This window comes from Podarcis pityusensis, assembly GCF_964106645.2.
Source record: "Podarcis pityusensis genome assembly, chromosome: 9".
NCBI lineage: Eukaryota > Metazoa > Chordata > Lepidosauria > Squamata > Lacertidae > Podarcis > Podarcis pityusensis.
In genome coordinates this window covers 72,543,652-72,561,015 of record NC_138034.1, presented here as the reverse complement: position 1 = coordinate 72,561,015, position 17,364 = coordinate 72,543,652, and the positions used below count along the sequence as shown (strand labels likewise).

The window sequence follows — 17,364 nt, the reverse complement described above, 5'->3', positions numbered from 1 at the left end:
TCCTTGAATGAAACTAGCATGAACCTGACTGTTTCAAAGTGATGTTTGTGTAACTCATTGGCGAGGAGCAAGGACACGCAACTTATAAAATTGTGTTTTTAAAAAATATTCTCTTCTCTCTTTCCCAGCTGCTTTTGTCATGGTCTGGGAAAGGCTGCAAGGGCTTTAGGGTGGGCAAAGCAGGTGGGAAAAGCCATTGCCTGATAAACAGCAGAAAGTCTCTCTTACCTTGGATAATGTAATAGAAAAGATTCAGAAATTTGGGGAAGTGGCAGGATTTAAACTAAATAGGAACAAAACTAAACTACTAGTCAAAAACTTGAAGGAAGAAGGAAAAAAAGGATTTAGAGCAAAATATTGAGATAGAAGTCCATAAAAAGGTTAAGTATTTAGGGAATATGGTTAACATCATGAAATATAAACTTATATAATTATGAAAAAAAAATTGGTTTGAGTTAAAAAGAAATTTAGAAATATGGAGCAGAATGAATCTCTCATTGCTAGGGAAACGTTTCTCAGGCGTCGCCTTTCCGTTGCAGTACCTAAAGTTAAAGAATTTCGAGGAAGAAGTCCGAGCTCACCGCGACCTCGACGGGTTCCTCGCCAGAGCCAGCATCATCCTAGACGAGACGGCAACTTCTCTGGACGACGTCCTGCGGGAGATGCTGAAACACTTTGCGGAGGACTCTGACAACGCAGAGCCCAGCTGCAACTTTGACAAAATCATGAGCACTTTATTCACCGATTCGGGGGCCCCCAGAGAAGGGAATGGTGAGAGACCTCTTAGTTCTTCCTATTTGCCTGAGCTGAAAGAGGTTGAGCGTCCGAAGCCCTGGAGACGCACTGCCAGTTGCGTGGCGAGTTCTCCCCCCCCCCGCCCCCCGTGGAAATAATGACACAATTATTAAGGTTAATGGCCACAACTTTATTGGTTACAGGTGATGAACGGTACTGGCTTAGGCATTGGTCCTACCCGACTATATCCAACTTCAGCCTGTCTTCTTGAAGTCTGGGAAGGGTTAACCACCAGTAGGGGGAGTCCTGCTGATGCACATCAACTAGGAACTCCCCCGGGGTCACCGATAGGGGGCGTCATAGGCCCTCAACCTCCTCAGGCTTCGGACAGGGCTACGCACCCCGGAATCCTTTACCTGACTACCCTCTACAAAACAATACCAAAACCAATGCCTAACCGCCAATACCCAGAAAGTTGTGACGATTTGCTTTGAGGTAGGCAAAAACCAAGTGGCTGGTGCCAGTTTGCCAAGTGGAAAAATTCCTACCAGGCCCCTCAACAGGGACCAACCAAGGTCCATTGCAAGGGCAAGGAACAAAAACCTTATAGGGCGGGAGGGTGGGTGTTAAGTCGTGGGTTGACATAGCAGCCGGCACAGCGATTTCTTCAAGTAGCTCTTTATTATGGTAAGCTGGAATAGAACTGACTGCGAACAGCTCAGCCGGCCTGTATTTATAGGCAGCCGGCTGTCAACATTGTAACCACAACAGCCCAGAGTTCCCGCCTAAAATAACAGACGCGGACCTGAGTGAAAACTATCTACAGACCTGAGTGAAAACTACAGTATCCCCCTGTTGGCCCAGGGTGAAACTACACTACATAACACCCCTCCCCACCGAGATAAGGCGTTAGTTACAATCGTAATGGTTTCCTTATATACAGCACTACGCGTAATGGTTCAATTAAGCACAAAAGCATATCGGTTACATTTCCCATACTTAGACCAACAGTGATACCTGTCCAACAACATAGTCCTTTAAATAAGTTGGGCGCTTGGAAACTCTGCCAGACCGCCGGGGACTGGTAGCCAAGTCCGGAGGGCCACACAGTTCTCGCTGAGGCTGTGGTGCGACCCTAGGTGGCGTTGGAACCAACTCCCCTGGATCCGCTGCTGTGGGTGGAGCCTCCGCAAGTGGAGTGGTCTGAGTCTGTTCTGAAACGGCTTGGTTCGGCTCCACGCTGGCAGCTTGCGAGGGAGGTGTAGGTGGGGCCTCGCCATCTGTACGTGTCTCTTCTGGAGCCGCAAGCGCAGTTGGGGGCACCTCGGTAGTGTCCAAGTCCCCAACCCTGCGCCTAAGCTGGTCTATGTGCCGTCGCCACAAGCGTCCGTCTTCGAGTGCCACCTGGTACGAGCGAGGTCCAGTGACTCCCACTACTGTGGCTGGCACCCAAGGGATGTCCCCCACATAGTTCCGGGCAAAGACCTGGTTTCCTGGGACAAATGACCGTGGTGCGTTGGCACAGCCTGGGGGTTCAGCCACGGCAAAGTCTGGGTGTAGCCGGTCGAGCGGTGACCTGAGGCGGCGGCCCATAAGCAGTTCAGCAGGACTCCTCCCTGTGGCCGCATGAGGGGTGATGTGTTGCACGAACAAGTATTCGGCGACCCGCTCATGCCAGTCTCCCCGGTCCAGGCGCGCCAGTGCCTCTTTTGTCGAGCGCACCATTCTTTCCGCTTGCCCGTTGCTGGATGGATGAAAGGGTGCCGTTAGGGCATGGCGGATGCCCAGTCCCAAAAGATACCGCTCAAACGTGCCTGACGTGAACTGCGGTCCGTTGTCAGAGACAAGGACATCAGGACACCCATGCGTTGCAAACAGGCCTCGCAGCACCCGGATGACAGCTTCGGTAGGGGTGGAGGGCATCAGGGCGACCTCCAGCCATTTGGAATAGGCGTCCACCACTACCATAAAGGTCCGGCCGTGAAAGGGGCCAGCCAGATCGATGTGCACCCTCGACCAGGGTGTCTTTGGCGTCTCCCAGGTGTGTCCCTTAGCTGCCGGTGGTGCAGGCCTCGACTCCTGGCACGCTTGACAGGCGGACACCCAGGCAGTGATGGCATCGTCCATATTAGGCCACCAGACGTAACACCGAGCCAACGCCTTCATTTTGACAATTCCCGGGTGGCCAACGTGCAGAGCCTCCAGGACGCGCTGACGGAGTCCCTGGGGAATCACGACGCGGTCTCCCCACAGCAGGCAGCCGCGATGAGCTGAGAGTTCATGTTGTCTGGTTGCGAAGGGCTGGAACTCCGATGCAACAGGCCCTTGTGGCCACCCCCTCCACACCCAGTTGAGCACCCGGCTGATGGTGCGATCCTGGGCAGATGCGGAGGCCACAGTGGCAGCCGATACAGGCGCTGCCGGAAGATCCTCAATCAGAAGGAGCGATGAAGCTGGAGCCGGGTCTTCCACAAATGCTGGAAGAGGGCAACGGCTGAGGGCGTCGGCATGGCCCATCGATTTCCCCGGGCGATGGATGAGCCGGTAGTGGTAGGCAGCCAGGAAAACAGTTCATCGCAGCATGCGTGGTGAGAGGACCGGTGGAGTTGGACGATCACCGGCGAGGAGGCCCAGGAGTGGCTTGTGGTCAGTGATGAGGTCAAAAGTCCTGCCATAGAGGTATTCATGGAACCTCTTCACTCCAGCCACAAGTGCTAATGCCTCCTTGTCGAGCTGGCTGTAATTCCGTTCCGTCGGAGATAGTGTCCTGGAAAAGTAGGCGAGCGGTGCTTCTCTTCCATCTGGAAAACGGTGACTAAGGACAGCCCCGATGCCAAAAGGTGAGGCGTCGCAGGCAAGGACCAGCGGCCTGGATTCACTGTACTGTACCAGCACACTGTCTGAAGAAAGGAGAGCCTTGACCGCGTTGAAGGCCGCCGTCTCCCGATGACCCCAGGCCCAAGGCGTCTTAGTGCTAAGGAGTCGGTGAAGAGGCTCAGCCACTGTGGCTTTGTGGGGCAGGAACATGTTATAAAAGTTCAGCAGCCCCAGGAATGCCTGCAACTCCGTTTTGTTCTTTGGGGTGGGGGCCTGCTGGATAGTGCGGATCTTGGATGTGGTTGGATGAAGACCGGAGGCATCGATAAGATAGCCCAGGAACTCTACCTGTGGAACGGCGATCTGGCACTTGTCCCTCTTTACCTTGAGCCCGGCCTCCTGGAACCTGGTCAGCACAGCACGGAGGCGCTCGAACAGCTGCTGGTGTGAGTCTGCAGACACCAAGACGTCATCAAAATATGGTACCACGCCCGGAAGCCCTTGCAGGAGACGCTCCATAAGGCTTTGGAAGATGCCAGGAGCCACACTCACCCCGAACTGCAACCGGCGGCAACGGAAAGCCCCCCGGTGGGTGACGATCGTCTGGGCTTCAGCAGTGGCATCATCGACTGGCAGTTGTTGATAGGCTTGGGCAAGGTCCAGCGTAGCGAAGACCTTACCCTCACCCAGGGAATGCAGCAGGTGTTGGACAACAGGAACCGGGTAAGCGTGCTGCTGAAGTGCCTTGTTGATCGTGCACTTGTAGTCAGCGCAGATTCTCACCGACCCATCTGGCTTGACAGGCGTGACGATGGGGGTTTCCCACTTTGCGTGGTCAACCGGCTCCAAAACTCCTTGGGCGATCAGTTTGTCCAGTTGTTCGTCCACCTTAGCCTTGAGAGCAAAGGGAACCCGGCGTGGCTTTAGCTTGATGGGGGCGACTTGTGGATCAAGGCTAAAGGAGATGGGCGTACCTGTATATTGGCCCAAGGTGCCGTCAAAAACCTCGGCAAAGTCTTTGACCAGACCCTCAGTCTCTGCGTTAGAGATGCAGTTGATGCCGGTGACTTCCAGGCCGAGGGCATCAAACCAGTCTAGCCCTAGGAGGCTTGGCCGCTGACCTTCGACCACCACCAACCGGAGCAGGCCCGAAAAAATCCTTGAAGGCGATCCGGAACCGGCCAACGCCTACCACGGGAATGTCGTTTCCCTGGTAGTCTCTCAGGTGTACGCGGTGAGAGTCGAGTTGCCTTTTGGACACTCTGGGTACCAGTCTTTTGATGGTGCTCCATGACACGATGGACAGGGCAGACCCGGTGTCGATCTCCATGTCACATGGAGCTCCTTCAATGAGCACCGTGACGTTCAGCTTGCGTCGCGTAGGCGAGTCGGTTTGGCCAATCGTGGTTCCAGACGGGCAGCGGCAGTTGGTGAGAGCGAAACAACTTTCCTTGGCAGACTGGAGTGAAGACTTGGACTTGCGAGTCGATGAAGGGGGGGTGTCAGACGGAGCCGATCGGCAGACCTTAGCGATGTGGCCCCTTCTGGAACACTTCCTACAGATGGCGTCTCTGAATCGACACTTGGCACGGGAATGGTTGCCTCCGCAGCCAGCACATTCCGGTTGGCCCTTGGACTTCTGTTGGAACTTCCTGCGCTCCCGCTTTGTCTGGTGCACGTCATCGTCTTCACTGGAGGATGCCTCCTCACTGCTGGCCTCTTCATGATGCACCAGAACTGGCTCCCTAGCAAGACGCGGGCTGCTGGACTTGCGGATCTCCTGGGCGGAGCGTTCAGCAGCTTCTGAGGCCACAGCCTCCTCAATGGCTTTCTGTAGCGTGAGGTCTGGCTTGGCTAGGAGGCGCCGTTGCAGATGGATGTCCCGGACCCCGCAGACGATTCGATCCATCAGGGCATCGTCTAAGTCTCGGAACTCACAGTGCATGGCAGCCTGTCGCAGGGCGGTGGTGTAGTTGTTGATTGACTCCCCCTCTGCCTGGTTCCGGTGGTAGAACACATGGCGGGCAGCAATCTTGGACGGCTTTGGTGCGTAGTGGTTGCGGAGCTTCTCTTGGATCGTGTCCCATGGTGTTGCCTGGACTGCTTCAGGCGCAACCAACGCTCGGGCCGTCTCAAACACCTCAGGCCCACAGAGGCTGAGGAATAGGCCCCGCTTCCGCTCCTGTGATACTTCTGTCAGCTCGTTGGCTTGGAGGTAGCAGTCGAACCGAGCGAGGTAGGAGTCCCATGGTTCAGAGGCTGGCGCAAAAAGCGGTAGAGGCACAAGTGAAGCCATGATCCCGATGCCGGCGTGAAGGGCGATGGATGGAACACAGTGCTCTAGCCAGAACAGTCAGCTCTGAATTGGTTCTGCCCAGTGATTTCGCTCAGTGATTTCGCTCTGTGATTCAGCTCAGTGATTCAGCTCAGTTCAGAGGCTGGCCGCATCTGGCTGTGCTCTGATGTCCATCCATCCCATCCTCGTCGCCAGTGTTAAGTCGTGGGTTGACATAGCAGCCGGCACAGCGATTTCTTCAAGTAGCTCTTTATTATGGTAAGCTGGAATAGAACTGACTGCGAACAGCTCAGCCGGCCTGTATTTATAGGCAGCCGGCTGTCAACATTGTAACCACAACAGCCCAGAGTTCCCGCCTAAAATAACAGACGCGGACCTGAGTGAAAACTATCTACAGACCTGAGTGAAAACTATATACAGTATCCCCCTGTTGGCCCAGGGTGAAACTACACTACATAACAGTGGGGAAAACAGGAACAGCTGGTAGGCGGGAAAAGAGGGAGATCCCCAGCCGTGTCCTGCCTTAAATAGGGGAGGCCACGCCCCCGAGTCAGCTGATTGGCCGGCCAGGGGGTGACAAGGCCAGGAATCCCCCCAATCGTGTGGGGGGCCCATGAAGCCCGCAACCCCACCTCCTCCGTAGGGTGGATGTGGCTTTAGGTGATCCCAATAGTCTGATGTTTTAAGGCATGGTTTTCCTGCACTGCTGCTACCTCTTGGCTTTTTTATTTATTTGAAAAACTTCCACCCCCCTTCCCCTTCATCGCCAAGTCCTCTTGAGACGGGTTACATAATAAATGGACATGCACAATGGACTCAACCAGCGTGACATTAAAACCCCGCAAAACAGTGTAAAACACTTAACCCGCTCCTTTTAATAATACGGCAAGGGTGGAATCCAAATCGAGACTTCCAGTTTTGCAAAAGAGCTTCGCCTTTTCTCTGTTCACCTGGCAGTCCAGACACTCCCTTCTCTTCTAATTCTGGAGGAAGAGGAAGGGTTTTAAGGGATGCCAGCCATGTTTGGGAGGGTGGGAGGAGCATTCCCCAGCCAGGGTGCCACCACTAAGAAGGCCCCGTCTTGGGTCAGGGCTTCCTGTGAGCATCCGATTGGCTGCCTGGAAAACGGAGTGATAATATGATAATATACATAATTTAATGCAGATAGAACCTCTCTGATATGAGTTAGCCTCCAGCATTTTTCCCCTGCTTTTGTCTCCCATAACACCGCTTGTGTCTTCGGTCTAAGCCATGCTTGGCCAGAACGTTTCGTTTTCCAATTAAGCAGGAAGTTGCAAAATGGAACGAGCAGGGAGAATAACCCGATCCTACCCTCTCGGAAAACCTACCAAGCCACATTAGCCATTGTTCCTCTTTTCTTTTCAGCTCGAGAGAGGCTGAAACTTCACACTTCAAAGCTGCAATGGGTTTTTCAAGGATGGTGTTTCATTGACATTTTCCTTTTTTTAATGCTTCTTATCTCTTTATACCAAGACCATTGAGCGGCTGAGAGTGACCCGGCCTGTTAAAAAGCTCGGATAATAGTTTGTGGCTGAATGAAGATGTAATTCCATATATGATAGTCCTTGAATATAATTCGAAATGTATTTAATTTCCTCTTCCTCCCCCTTTTCTGCAGTTCACCTCTTGTCAGATACAATTCAGGGCGTTACAGCGACAGTCACTGGGGTCCAGTATCAACAGTCCTGGCTTTGTATCATGTAAGTACAGTATGTTTCTGTTGAAACTTGCCAGAGCATCTCTGTCCAAACTGTGTGGCGGGCACTATATTTTTTTGCTCTTATCACAAGACTCCATCTTCTTTTTCTCCTTTCTGCGCGCAAGTTTCCCGAGGGAAAGCTCTATAGCTCAGTTCTAAATTATCTGCTTTTGCACACAGAAGCCCCCCAAATTTGAATCCTCGGCTCCTCTAGGTAGGAATGTCTCCAGCCTCAAACCCTGGAGAGCTGCTGCCAGCCAGTGTATACAGTACTGAGCTAAATGGGCCAGTTGTCTTGACTTGGTATACAGTAGCTTCCTGTGTCTAGGGGGTTGGGGTTAGTTTAGAACAGGCCACCGCCTACAGATCAATTGAAATCCAGTGTTTTTGCAAGCAGAATTCTGGTGAAAAGGACTACTCCACTAGGAAATCTTGTCCTAGAATCATGGAAGTTGGAAGGGACCCTGAGGGTCATCTAGTCCAACCCCCTGCAATGCAAGAATTTCAGCTGAAGCATCCATGGCAGATGGCCATCCAACCTCTGCTTAAAAACCTCCAAGAAAGGAGAGGCCACAACCTTCCATCCTACGGTCAAATTAGCTCTTACTGTCAGAAAATTCTTCCTGATGGTTAGCAGGACTCTCCTTTCTTGTAACTTGAAGCCATTGGATCGAGTCTTGCCCTCCAGAGCAGGAGAAAACGAGTTTACTTTCAACCCATCCTTCCCCACAGAATCTCACAAACATCTCTTTGCTTTATAATACTAATACTAATAATTTATTGTTTCTACCGCGCCCATCTGGCTGGGCTTCCCTAGCCACTCTGGGCGGCTTTCAACAGAACATTAAAAACAGAATAAAACTTCAAACATTAAAAACTTCCCTAAACAGGGCTGCCTTCAGATGTCTTCTAAAAGTCGGATAGTTGTTTATTCCCTTGACATCTGATGGGAGGGCGTTCCACAGGGAGGGCGCCACCACTAAGAAGGCCCTCTGCCTGGTTCCCTGTAACCTCACTTCTCACAGTGAGGGAACCGCCAGAAGGCCCTCGGAGCTGGACCTCAGTGTCCAGACTGGATGATGGGAGTGGAGACGCTCCTTTAGGTATACTGGGCCGTTCTTTATCTCCCATAAATTAACACCCCCCAACTGCTGGGATAACCCCTCTATAGAAATTGAGCCAGTGGCGGCTGGTTTGTTTGGAGAAATGGGGCACTGCCCCACCAACCTGCCCTTCTCACAACCAATCCAGGGGGTCGTACTTCCTATCAGGTTCCTGCTCCTTAAGCCACAGAATTCACAGAACCTTAAACAGCGGAGTTTGAAGAAACCATGAGGGTCATCTGGTCCAACCCTTTGCAATGCAGGAATCTTTTTGCCCAACCTGGGATTCGAACCCACAACCCTCAGATTAAGAGTCTCGTGCTCTACCAACAGAGCTAGTTAGTTGGCCGTTCCTGTCTTCCAAGCTACCAGTCCCAAAAGGCGCCACCGACTGCTGGCTTTCCTCTCCCTCTTACACCTGGGGAGGTTATGCCAACCCACCATATAAATATAAAAGAAAGTAAACTGGGACAAAAGCCTGGAACATTTCTGCCTGATAAGCTGCGTTGGAAAAGGGCCATAACTTGGCAGAAGAGCACCTGCATTCGATATCCCAACATCTCCAGACAAGGCTGGGAAAATAATCCTTTCCGAAACCCTGGAGAGCTATTGCTCATCTGCATAGAACAGCAACCCTCAAACTTCGCAGTTAATGCAAACCTTTTAAAAATTGCTGGGGGTCTTGGCAGACCACTTGGCAAACTTTTCTTTTCTTTTCTTTTATCAAAACCAGTGCCGATCAGTGGAAATTGTGGGCCATCGGCCAACCGGCTAAGAAAGGCCCACTTTTTTTTCCTTTAAAAAGGGAGTTATTTGCGGGGAAGAATTAGCAGGCTGCACCCGCTCCGTTGCGGACATCATAGGCCTTGCCAGCCTGCTTCGTAAATCTGGCACTAATTTTATCAGCTTTGGTTGTGATGATCAGGGGCTGAGTCCCTGGCCAAATCAGTCAACCTTCTTGACTTTTTCCGCAACTGAGTGGTGCTCACAAACAACCCTTTGAAAACCTCTGCTCCGAATGGACCAATGGCCGGCCTTTGTAGAAGGGAGTATCTTGTGTTTGCAAGGCCATCTGATTGGGAGAATTACTTTGCAAACTGGGTACGAGGTTCCTTTAACCAGGGTAAAGGTAAAGGGACCCCTGACCATTAGGTCCAGTCGTGGCCGACTCTGGGGTTGCGGCGCTCATCTTGCTTTATTGGCCGAGGGAGCCGGCGTACAGCTTCTGGGTCATGTGGCCAGCATGACTAAGCTGCTTCTGGCGAACCTGAGCAGAGCACGGAAACGCCGTTTACCTTCCCGCCGGAGTGGTACCTATTTACCTACTTGCACTTTTTGTGCTTCCGAACTGCTAGGTTGGCAGGAGCAGGGACGGAGCAACAAGAGCTCACCCCGTCGTGGGGATTCGAACCGCCGACCTTCTGATCAGCAAGCCCTAGGCTCTATGGTTTAGACCACAGCGCCAACCACGTCCCTTTTAACCAGGGTAGCCTTAATGCAAAAAAAGCAAAAAATAAATAAATAGTCTCTTCGTGATGGTTAAGCAAAAAACCAACACAAAACCAGAACCCACACAGGAACACAATTCTTAACAATTTTCCATTCAATGATTTTCGGCAGCTAAAAGTTGTTCACGTTTTGGTGACTGGGAAAGGAAATGAGGCACATTTAACTGTAAATGTATAATTTTTGTCTGTTTGTGTGATGTTGTGACTTTTGTACCAACAGTCCTTGGTGAAAGTTTAATGCTGGAGGAATTAATTATTCCCTAGCACCTTTTAAATTTGCTTTGTGCATCCTTTCTTTGAGGTTGAAATGAGACAGGCTTTGTAAATATATGTCTTTTTAAAGCACGTTCGAGTTAATAAAAACTCTGACCTTTCAAGCTCTCAGAGACATAGGGTTTTTTTTCCCCTTGGAGAAAAAGAAAAGTCATTTTTTAAAAAATAATTTGGCTGGTGCTTGGCTGGTTGATCCCCCTGAATGCTCTATTGTGAGGACAAAGAGTGTGTCTAGGTCAATTAGTTTCTAATAGAATCTGAGCTCGCTTGCCTTTTCCAGGAAAGATGGGCCGGGCTGAGATTCTCAGGGCTTTGAGTCAGAGGAGAGCAGCAGAATGGATGTTCTTATGTGATAGAATTATTATTAAGCGAATTTACAGCCTACCCTTCAGTGCAAGAGATCCCAGGGCAAGGGACGGCACTCACATTACATGAAACAATCCATCATAAACTAGAAACTTTAGAATGAAGAATCAGAACTGTTTATAAACTACAGAGCGGGCTACTCTCTGTCAATCAGCAAATGCATTCGAACGCTGCAAACACCTTATGCCCATATAACTCAATATTGTACAGACCAGAATTCCCCGACCTGTTGCTTTGTACAGCGGTTACCTCGGTTGTCGAACGTAATCTGTTCCGGAAGACCGTTATACTTCCGAAACGTTCGACAACTGAGGCGCAAAGGGCGGTCAGCAAAGTCAATGGAGAAAAAAGAAAAAAACTGAGGTACCACTGTAGATGTTTTGGACTACAACTCCCATGATCCCCGGTGTGCTGACAGGGGATTATAGGAGTTGTAATCCAGCAACAGCTGGGGACCCAAGTTTTAGAAACACTGCTCTAGATGTTGGGCACAGTGGCCTTGAATCATAGAATCAGGATTCCCCTCATGGGAATCGAACCTGCAACCTTGGCATTATCAGCAGCATGCTCTAAGCAGCTGAGTTATCCAGCTGGCTTTAATTACTGCAACACACCAGTAGTAGTAGTAGTAGTAGTAGTAGTAGTAGTAATTTATTTATACCCCGCCCATCTGGCTGGGTTTCCCCAGCCACTCTGGGCTGCTTCCAACCAAATATTAAAAACAATACAGCATCAAACATTTAAAAACTTCCCTAAACAGGGCTGCCTTCAGATGTCTTTTAAAAGTAAAATAGTTGCTTATTGCCTTCACATCTGCTGGGAGGGCGTTCCACAGGGCAGGTGCCACTACTGAGAAGGCCCTCTGCCTAGTTTCCTGTAACCTCACTTCTCGCAGTGAGGGAACCGCCAGAAGGCCCTCGACGCTGGATCTCAGTGTCCGGGCTGAACGATGGGGTTGGAGACTCTCCTTCAGGTATACAGGACCGAGGCCGTTTAGGGCTTTAAAGGTCAGCACCAACACTTTGAATTGTGCTCGGAAACGTATGTAGGGATATATGTAGCTGCTGCAGAACAAAACTTATAAATGGTTGACTGGCTTTATCCCACTGACATGATAGAATTTCTCTACTGAAGGTATTGCAGAAGAGTTTTGTCAGTGTGGGTTAAGATGGTCACAAAGCATAAAAATGAAATGGGTTTTTAGATAGAGTGATATTTTATTAGTTGTCATGTAGCTTCGTCTGCAGATTTGTGTCTTAAGACCGTTATAAGATTCCGCTTCATTAGTTTCTCATTATGAGCTTTGCAAAATCTGGCATTTTCTTTGGCGCTGAACATTATCCGTGTGATGTGTACAATGCACTATTGAATAAGAGAAAGAAGAATGTTTTTAAGATGCATTAACAATATGAAGTGGGGAGGGAAGAAGAGAAGAGAGACCAGGACATGTGCTATCGGTAAACACTCTGACGTGATGTGTGAAATCTCTGCTTGGAGGATGGAGAACCTTATAGGCCGCCCACCAAGGTCTCCCTTTGGGTAAACTCATGATGAGACCCTTCCCGTGTGTTAACAGAGGTTGTCTTCAATCAGGCACTATGAATCACAGGTGAGCAGGTACATTTTGCCCCCAAAAACAGCAACCTCAAACACCCACACACCTCTCCTAAAATGTTCCAACCAGTGCGGCTGTTTATCCACAGTTCTTATCTCTCAGACATCTAATTGTGTTTTTGTCAAGTCTTTGGAAGGGAAGATTCCCACGCTAGGAATAAGCTTTAAAAAAATTCAGTCTTGGCTTGGTAGAAAAACATGAGCGCTTGACGACGACATTACAACCATGTTATATGGCAGGCCTGGGGAACCTCAGGTCCTGAGGCCAGATGTGCTCCCCCCCAGATCTATTTGTCTGGCCCTCAGGACCCTCTCCAGACTTCACCCCGTTCCCAGCAACACCCCCTACTTGCTCAGTTTTGCGGCCTCCTTGAGTATTTTTTCCTTTAGCTGAAATGTGTTCTCCAGTTCTGAAAATGCCTCTCGCTTCCCTGGCTGGAGGTTTGAGTGGGTTGCGTAGCAACTAGCCTACTGCACAAAGGGGAGACCTGCATTTGTTTCTCGGCCCACTTCTGCCTCTGCCCACCACTTGAACACGGCCCCCAGAAGAAGGCCGAAAAGCCCCCCCTCCCATCCCTTCTACAAGGCAACCGTCCTCATATAAAGTCCTCTCTCCCGGGAGGCGTTTGCTGGTGAGATTCACAACGCACCTCTTTGCGTTCCTGCTCTCTTGCCATATTTTGATGTGGGAGAATTTCTTAGGGAGCAAAGGTTCTGGTTAATTAAATGCATGTGGCAAGCTGCTGTCGATTCCGATGTTCCCTTCTTCGGAAGGCAGGCAGCCACGAGGAGTGAATAACATAGAGCATCTGAGTCATGCATCCTTCCGTGGCAGCCTTCGTCAACCTAGTGCCCTCTAGACATTTTGGAACACAACTCCCAAAATGTTGGTAGTCCAACACATCTGGAGGGCACGTGGTTGAGGAAGGCTGTCCTAGAGTAACCAGGGCTCAAGAAACTAAATATCCAAATTCTGCTAGGATGTTGGTTAGTTTTCTCCACACACACAGAGAGAGAGCTTTTGTATGCCTCATTTTAATCAGAGTAACCACATGTACTTTTGCTGGACAGCGGCGGATACATTAATTGCAGTGATGACTCTTAAGAAACTTATTTCCCCCATATCCTTCCCCCACTGTCTGCGTTTTAGAAAAGCTTTAAATAGCACTGTGAGTTTTGTTTTGTTTTGGACAATGTGTTATTGTGCCTTTATGTATGTGTGTATTTATATATATTAGAAACACTTTATAAATACAGGGTATAAGCAGCAAAGATGTTAAGGCACTTGTGGTTTGTCAGATGAAACAAAAACTCGCTACTATTTTTAAGACCTTGCGGCCGGAAGTATCTCGAATGTGTTGCGTCCCAACCGTGGGCATGAACACAAACGCATCGTCCCTCGTTGCTCTTCTGCGGGCGACACTTCGGATGCCGATCTGCTCTGTTTGAAAACGTGTTTGTTATCGCCTCTGCTGTCGACAAGGGGCAGCTTGAGACCGAAAGAGGCCAACACAGTGCCTAGTGAGAGGGTGGTATTAATTGATTAAAACACGCAAATGAGCAGAGGATGTCTTCTCTTGTGGCGTGAAAAATCAACGCCACCCAAAAGGGAATCCATTAAAGTCTGATCCTTGCACCAGCAGCAGCTGAAGCACACACACACACACAAAATAAACTTTGCCCCAAAGCTTTTCTTCCTAAGTCCATCTGTCAAATCCTGCAGCTGGCACAGATTTCTTCAGAGAACAGTCTGGATATTATCTGCAAAAGCTGTCTTGCCAATATAGATGACTTCAACTTAGCTCTCTCTCTCTGGCATTGCTCTCCACTTGAAATGTACAGTCAATTTTCTTTCAGAATATTCCCCTGAAATATGGCATTAAGATGCACTATGTGGGAAATTGTCCAAGAAATCATGGTTTATTTTTTTCTCTGTGAAGTGGCACATCCTGTGTATATTGAGCATTGATCCTGATTTGTTTGCTTCGGAAATTGGAAGACGTCGTTGGCGATTTCTTCGGGGTTAGCGCTGCCTTCTTCGCAGGCAGGTTGGATGGAATTGTGTTATCACACACTTTCCTTGTGGGCCTACCTTTGAAGGTGACCCGGAAACTACAACTAATCCAGAATGCGGCAGCTAGACTGATGACTGGGACCACATAACACTGGTCTTGAAAGACCTACATTGGCTCCCAGTACGTTTCCGAGCATCGGTCCAGTATACCTGAAGGAGCGTCTCCACCCCCATCGTTCAGCCCAGACACTGAGGTCCAGCTCCGAGGGCCTTCTGGCAATTCCCTCACTGCGAGAAGCAAAGCTACAGGGAACCAGGCATAGGGCCTTCTCGGTAGTGGCGCCCACCCTGTGGAATGCCCTCCCACCAGATGTCAAAGAGATAAACAACTACCTGACATTTAGAAGACATCTGAAGGCAGCCCTGTTTAGGGAAGTTTTTAATGTGTGATATTTTAATGTATTTTTAATCTTTGTTGGAAGCCGCCCAGAGTGGCTGGGGAGACCCAGCCAGATGGGCGGGGTACAAATAAATTATTATTATTATTATTATTGCAAAAAGTCCAACAATTTGGGGAAGTGGCTTACAGCACGGGCAGAAACCACGCTCAATCCGCCAGAGCCTGTCTTCCCATATTCAAATATATTTAATATGTGTTTCTCTTGATTACGGCCCCACTTGCATTCTACATTGAAAGTGGTATCATGCCACTTTAAAGAGTCATGGCTTTCCCCAAAGAAACCTGGTTTGTGTAATTCGTTAAGAGTGCTGGGAGTTGTTAGGAGATACCTACTTCCCCCTCTCCCCGCAAGCTGCAATTCCTGGTGTTCCCTGGGAAGAGAGGACTGTTAAGCCAGTCTGAGCATAACTGCATCCGCAGAGGAATTTTCCCACCCACCTTCAGGTGTCACAATTTGATGGGTGTGATATTTTCTGCCTCCATGCATGGAGGAATTTCCATCTCCGGTACTCAGAGACTTATTGAGCTTAGAAGGCGGCAGTTGTCATCTTGACAGCTCCTGGGAGCTTGTCTGCAGAGCTCATTGGGGCTCCGCACGAACTTTCTTGCTCAGAGTGTTCGGGGGCTATTGAATGTGCGCATGCAAAGAGGCGAAAGTCAGCTCTGTGTCCTTCAGTCAACCGAGACCTTGCTGGTTTTGTAGAGCTCCAACATGAGCTTCCTTTTGGCTATAACTTACAGAATCCTAGAATTGTAGGGTTGGAAGAGGCACCCAAAGGTCAACTAGTCAATGCAGAAATCACAGCTAAAGCATCCCTGACAGATGGCCATCCAACCTCCGTTTGCAAACCTCTCAGTGAAGGTCCACCACTTCTGAGGTCGTTCGTTCCTCCGTCAAACAGCTCCTCCCATCAGAAAGTTAGTCGGAATCTCCAAATCCATTGGTTGAGGTCTTCCCATCTGGAGCAGCAGAAAATAAGATTGCTCCATCTTCACATAGGACAGCCCTCCAGGTATTTGAAGATGGCAATCATATCATCTTTCAGTCTTCTCCTGGCTAAACATTCCCAGGTCCCTCAGCTGTTTGTCCCCTTGAACTTTTGATTTGTCTCCAGTATTTGTACCAAATCACAATTCTGAGCAAGAGGGTTATAAGCTTTATAAGCAACAACCAGTGTGGCTGTAACTCAGTGTTTCGCAAACTTGGGTCCCCAGCTGTCGTTGGACTACAACTCCCATCATCCCTGACCACTGGTCCTGCTAGCTATGGATGATGGGAGTTGTAGTCCAACAACAGGAGGAGGCCCAAGTTTGAGAAACACTGTTGTAACTCCTTGGTGAGTGGTCTGCTGGATTCTTCTGGCTTTTTTGTGTGCTTGTTTAGGATTGCACTGTTCATGATTCCTCACAAGTGCTTGCTGGGGCTGATGGGACTTGTAGTCTAAAGCGTCTGGATGGGACCAGGTTGGGGGTGTCCGGAAAGCCTCACTCCTGCAATATTCACTGCTGCTTGCTGGAGACCACATTTGCAAAGCTGAGGTTCTGAGAACCTTAGCACCCCACCGCTTGCGGCTGAGTAACCACTCAGTTGATTTCTTGCTTTTTGCAGCAGACAGACAACGGCAAACGCTTCTGTTTGTGCAATCACGGCCCACGCTTTGCCCTGTAATAGGCAACAGTCCGGAATGCGCTTGTCTGCTTTATTATCATTATTATTATTATTCAGAAAACCCTGCCCAATGCCAACTGGTGCGATGAACAGAGCTGCCTCCTTCTGTCACAGTTATTAGGCATTTGAAGGGCAGCGAAATCTTCCTCTTAATTCAATAAAGCCACATAGCTGCTGAGCTGGGAGGCAAAAATAGCCTTCGACTGAAACGCGGGCAATGACGCCGTACATTGGATTATTCCTCTAATCTGCAAATGAAGCTGTCCTCGCGGGAATCCGGAATGATCAGCGACACACAGACAGACAACAGGTTTCCCCTTTACGGAACAAGTATCGGAGTCGTCCGAGACAGCGGCCTCAGCAGGTTTGCAGAGCAGAAAGATCTGAAGCTGGCAAGTGGCCACTCAGTTCCCTTAATGCGAACAATTCGTCTTCATATGACACATTTTCCCGCCCCGAGCCTTGGGATGTGCTGAGGAGCAGTAAATTATTTCTGCGAGTGATTTAAAAGTAATTTTCTCCCTGGACTTGAGGCCACTTTTCTTTTGGTCTTCTGGGGCTTGAATTACTGTGGCGAATCCAGGTCATTATCATGCAGTATTTTAAAAAGGAACATGCATTTTACATCTAAGGCGCCTAAAGTGCCACAATTAATTAGAAGTTGTGCCCTGGAATTAAGCAGCCAAGTGTTATTGATTTTCTTTTAGTATTTTACCCCCACCCTTAAAGTTTTCTTTTTAAGCAGTAACTTATTTTCTGATTTTATCTTTTATTTTTATGTTGCGAACC

At 49.4% G+C, this 17,364-nt stretch overlaps 1 protein-coding gene across 6 annotated transcripts in view; it reads left to right on the top strand.

The window, feature by feature from the left end:
- The window catches only part of SLC4A11 (solute carrier family 4 member 11), a 257,806-nt gene that overhangs the window by 173,919 nt on the left and 66,523 nt on the right, over positions 1–17,364 (top strand). For all 6 annotated transcript variants that reach the window (XM_081020750.1, XM_081020749.1, XM_081020746.1 and 3 more), the window contains 2 exons: positions 540–771; positions 7,488–7,569. In XM_081020750.1, the coding sequence (XP_080876876.1) occupies positions 540–771; positions 7,488–7,569 (314 nt within the window). The remainder of the gene's footprint in view (positions 1–539; positions 772–7,487; positions 7,570–17,364) is intronic.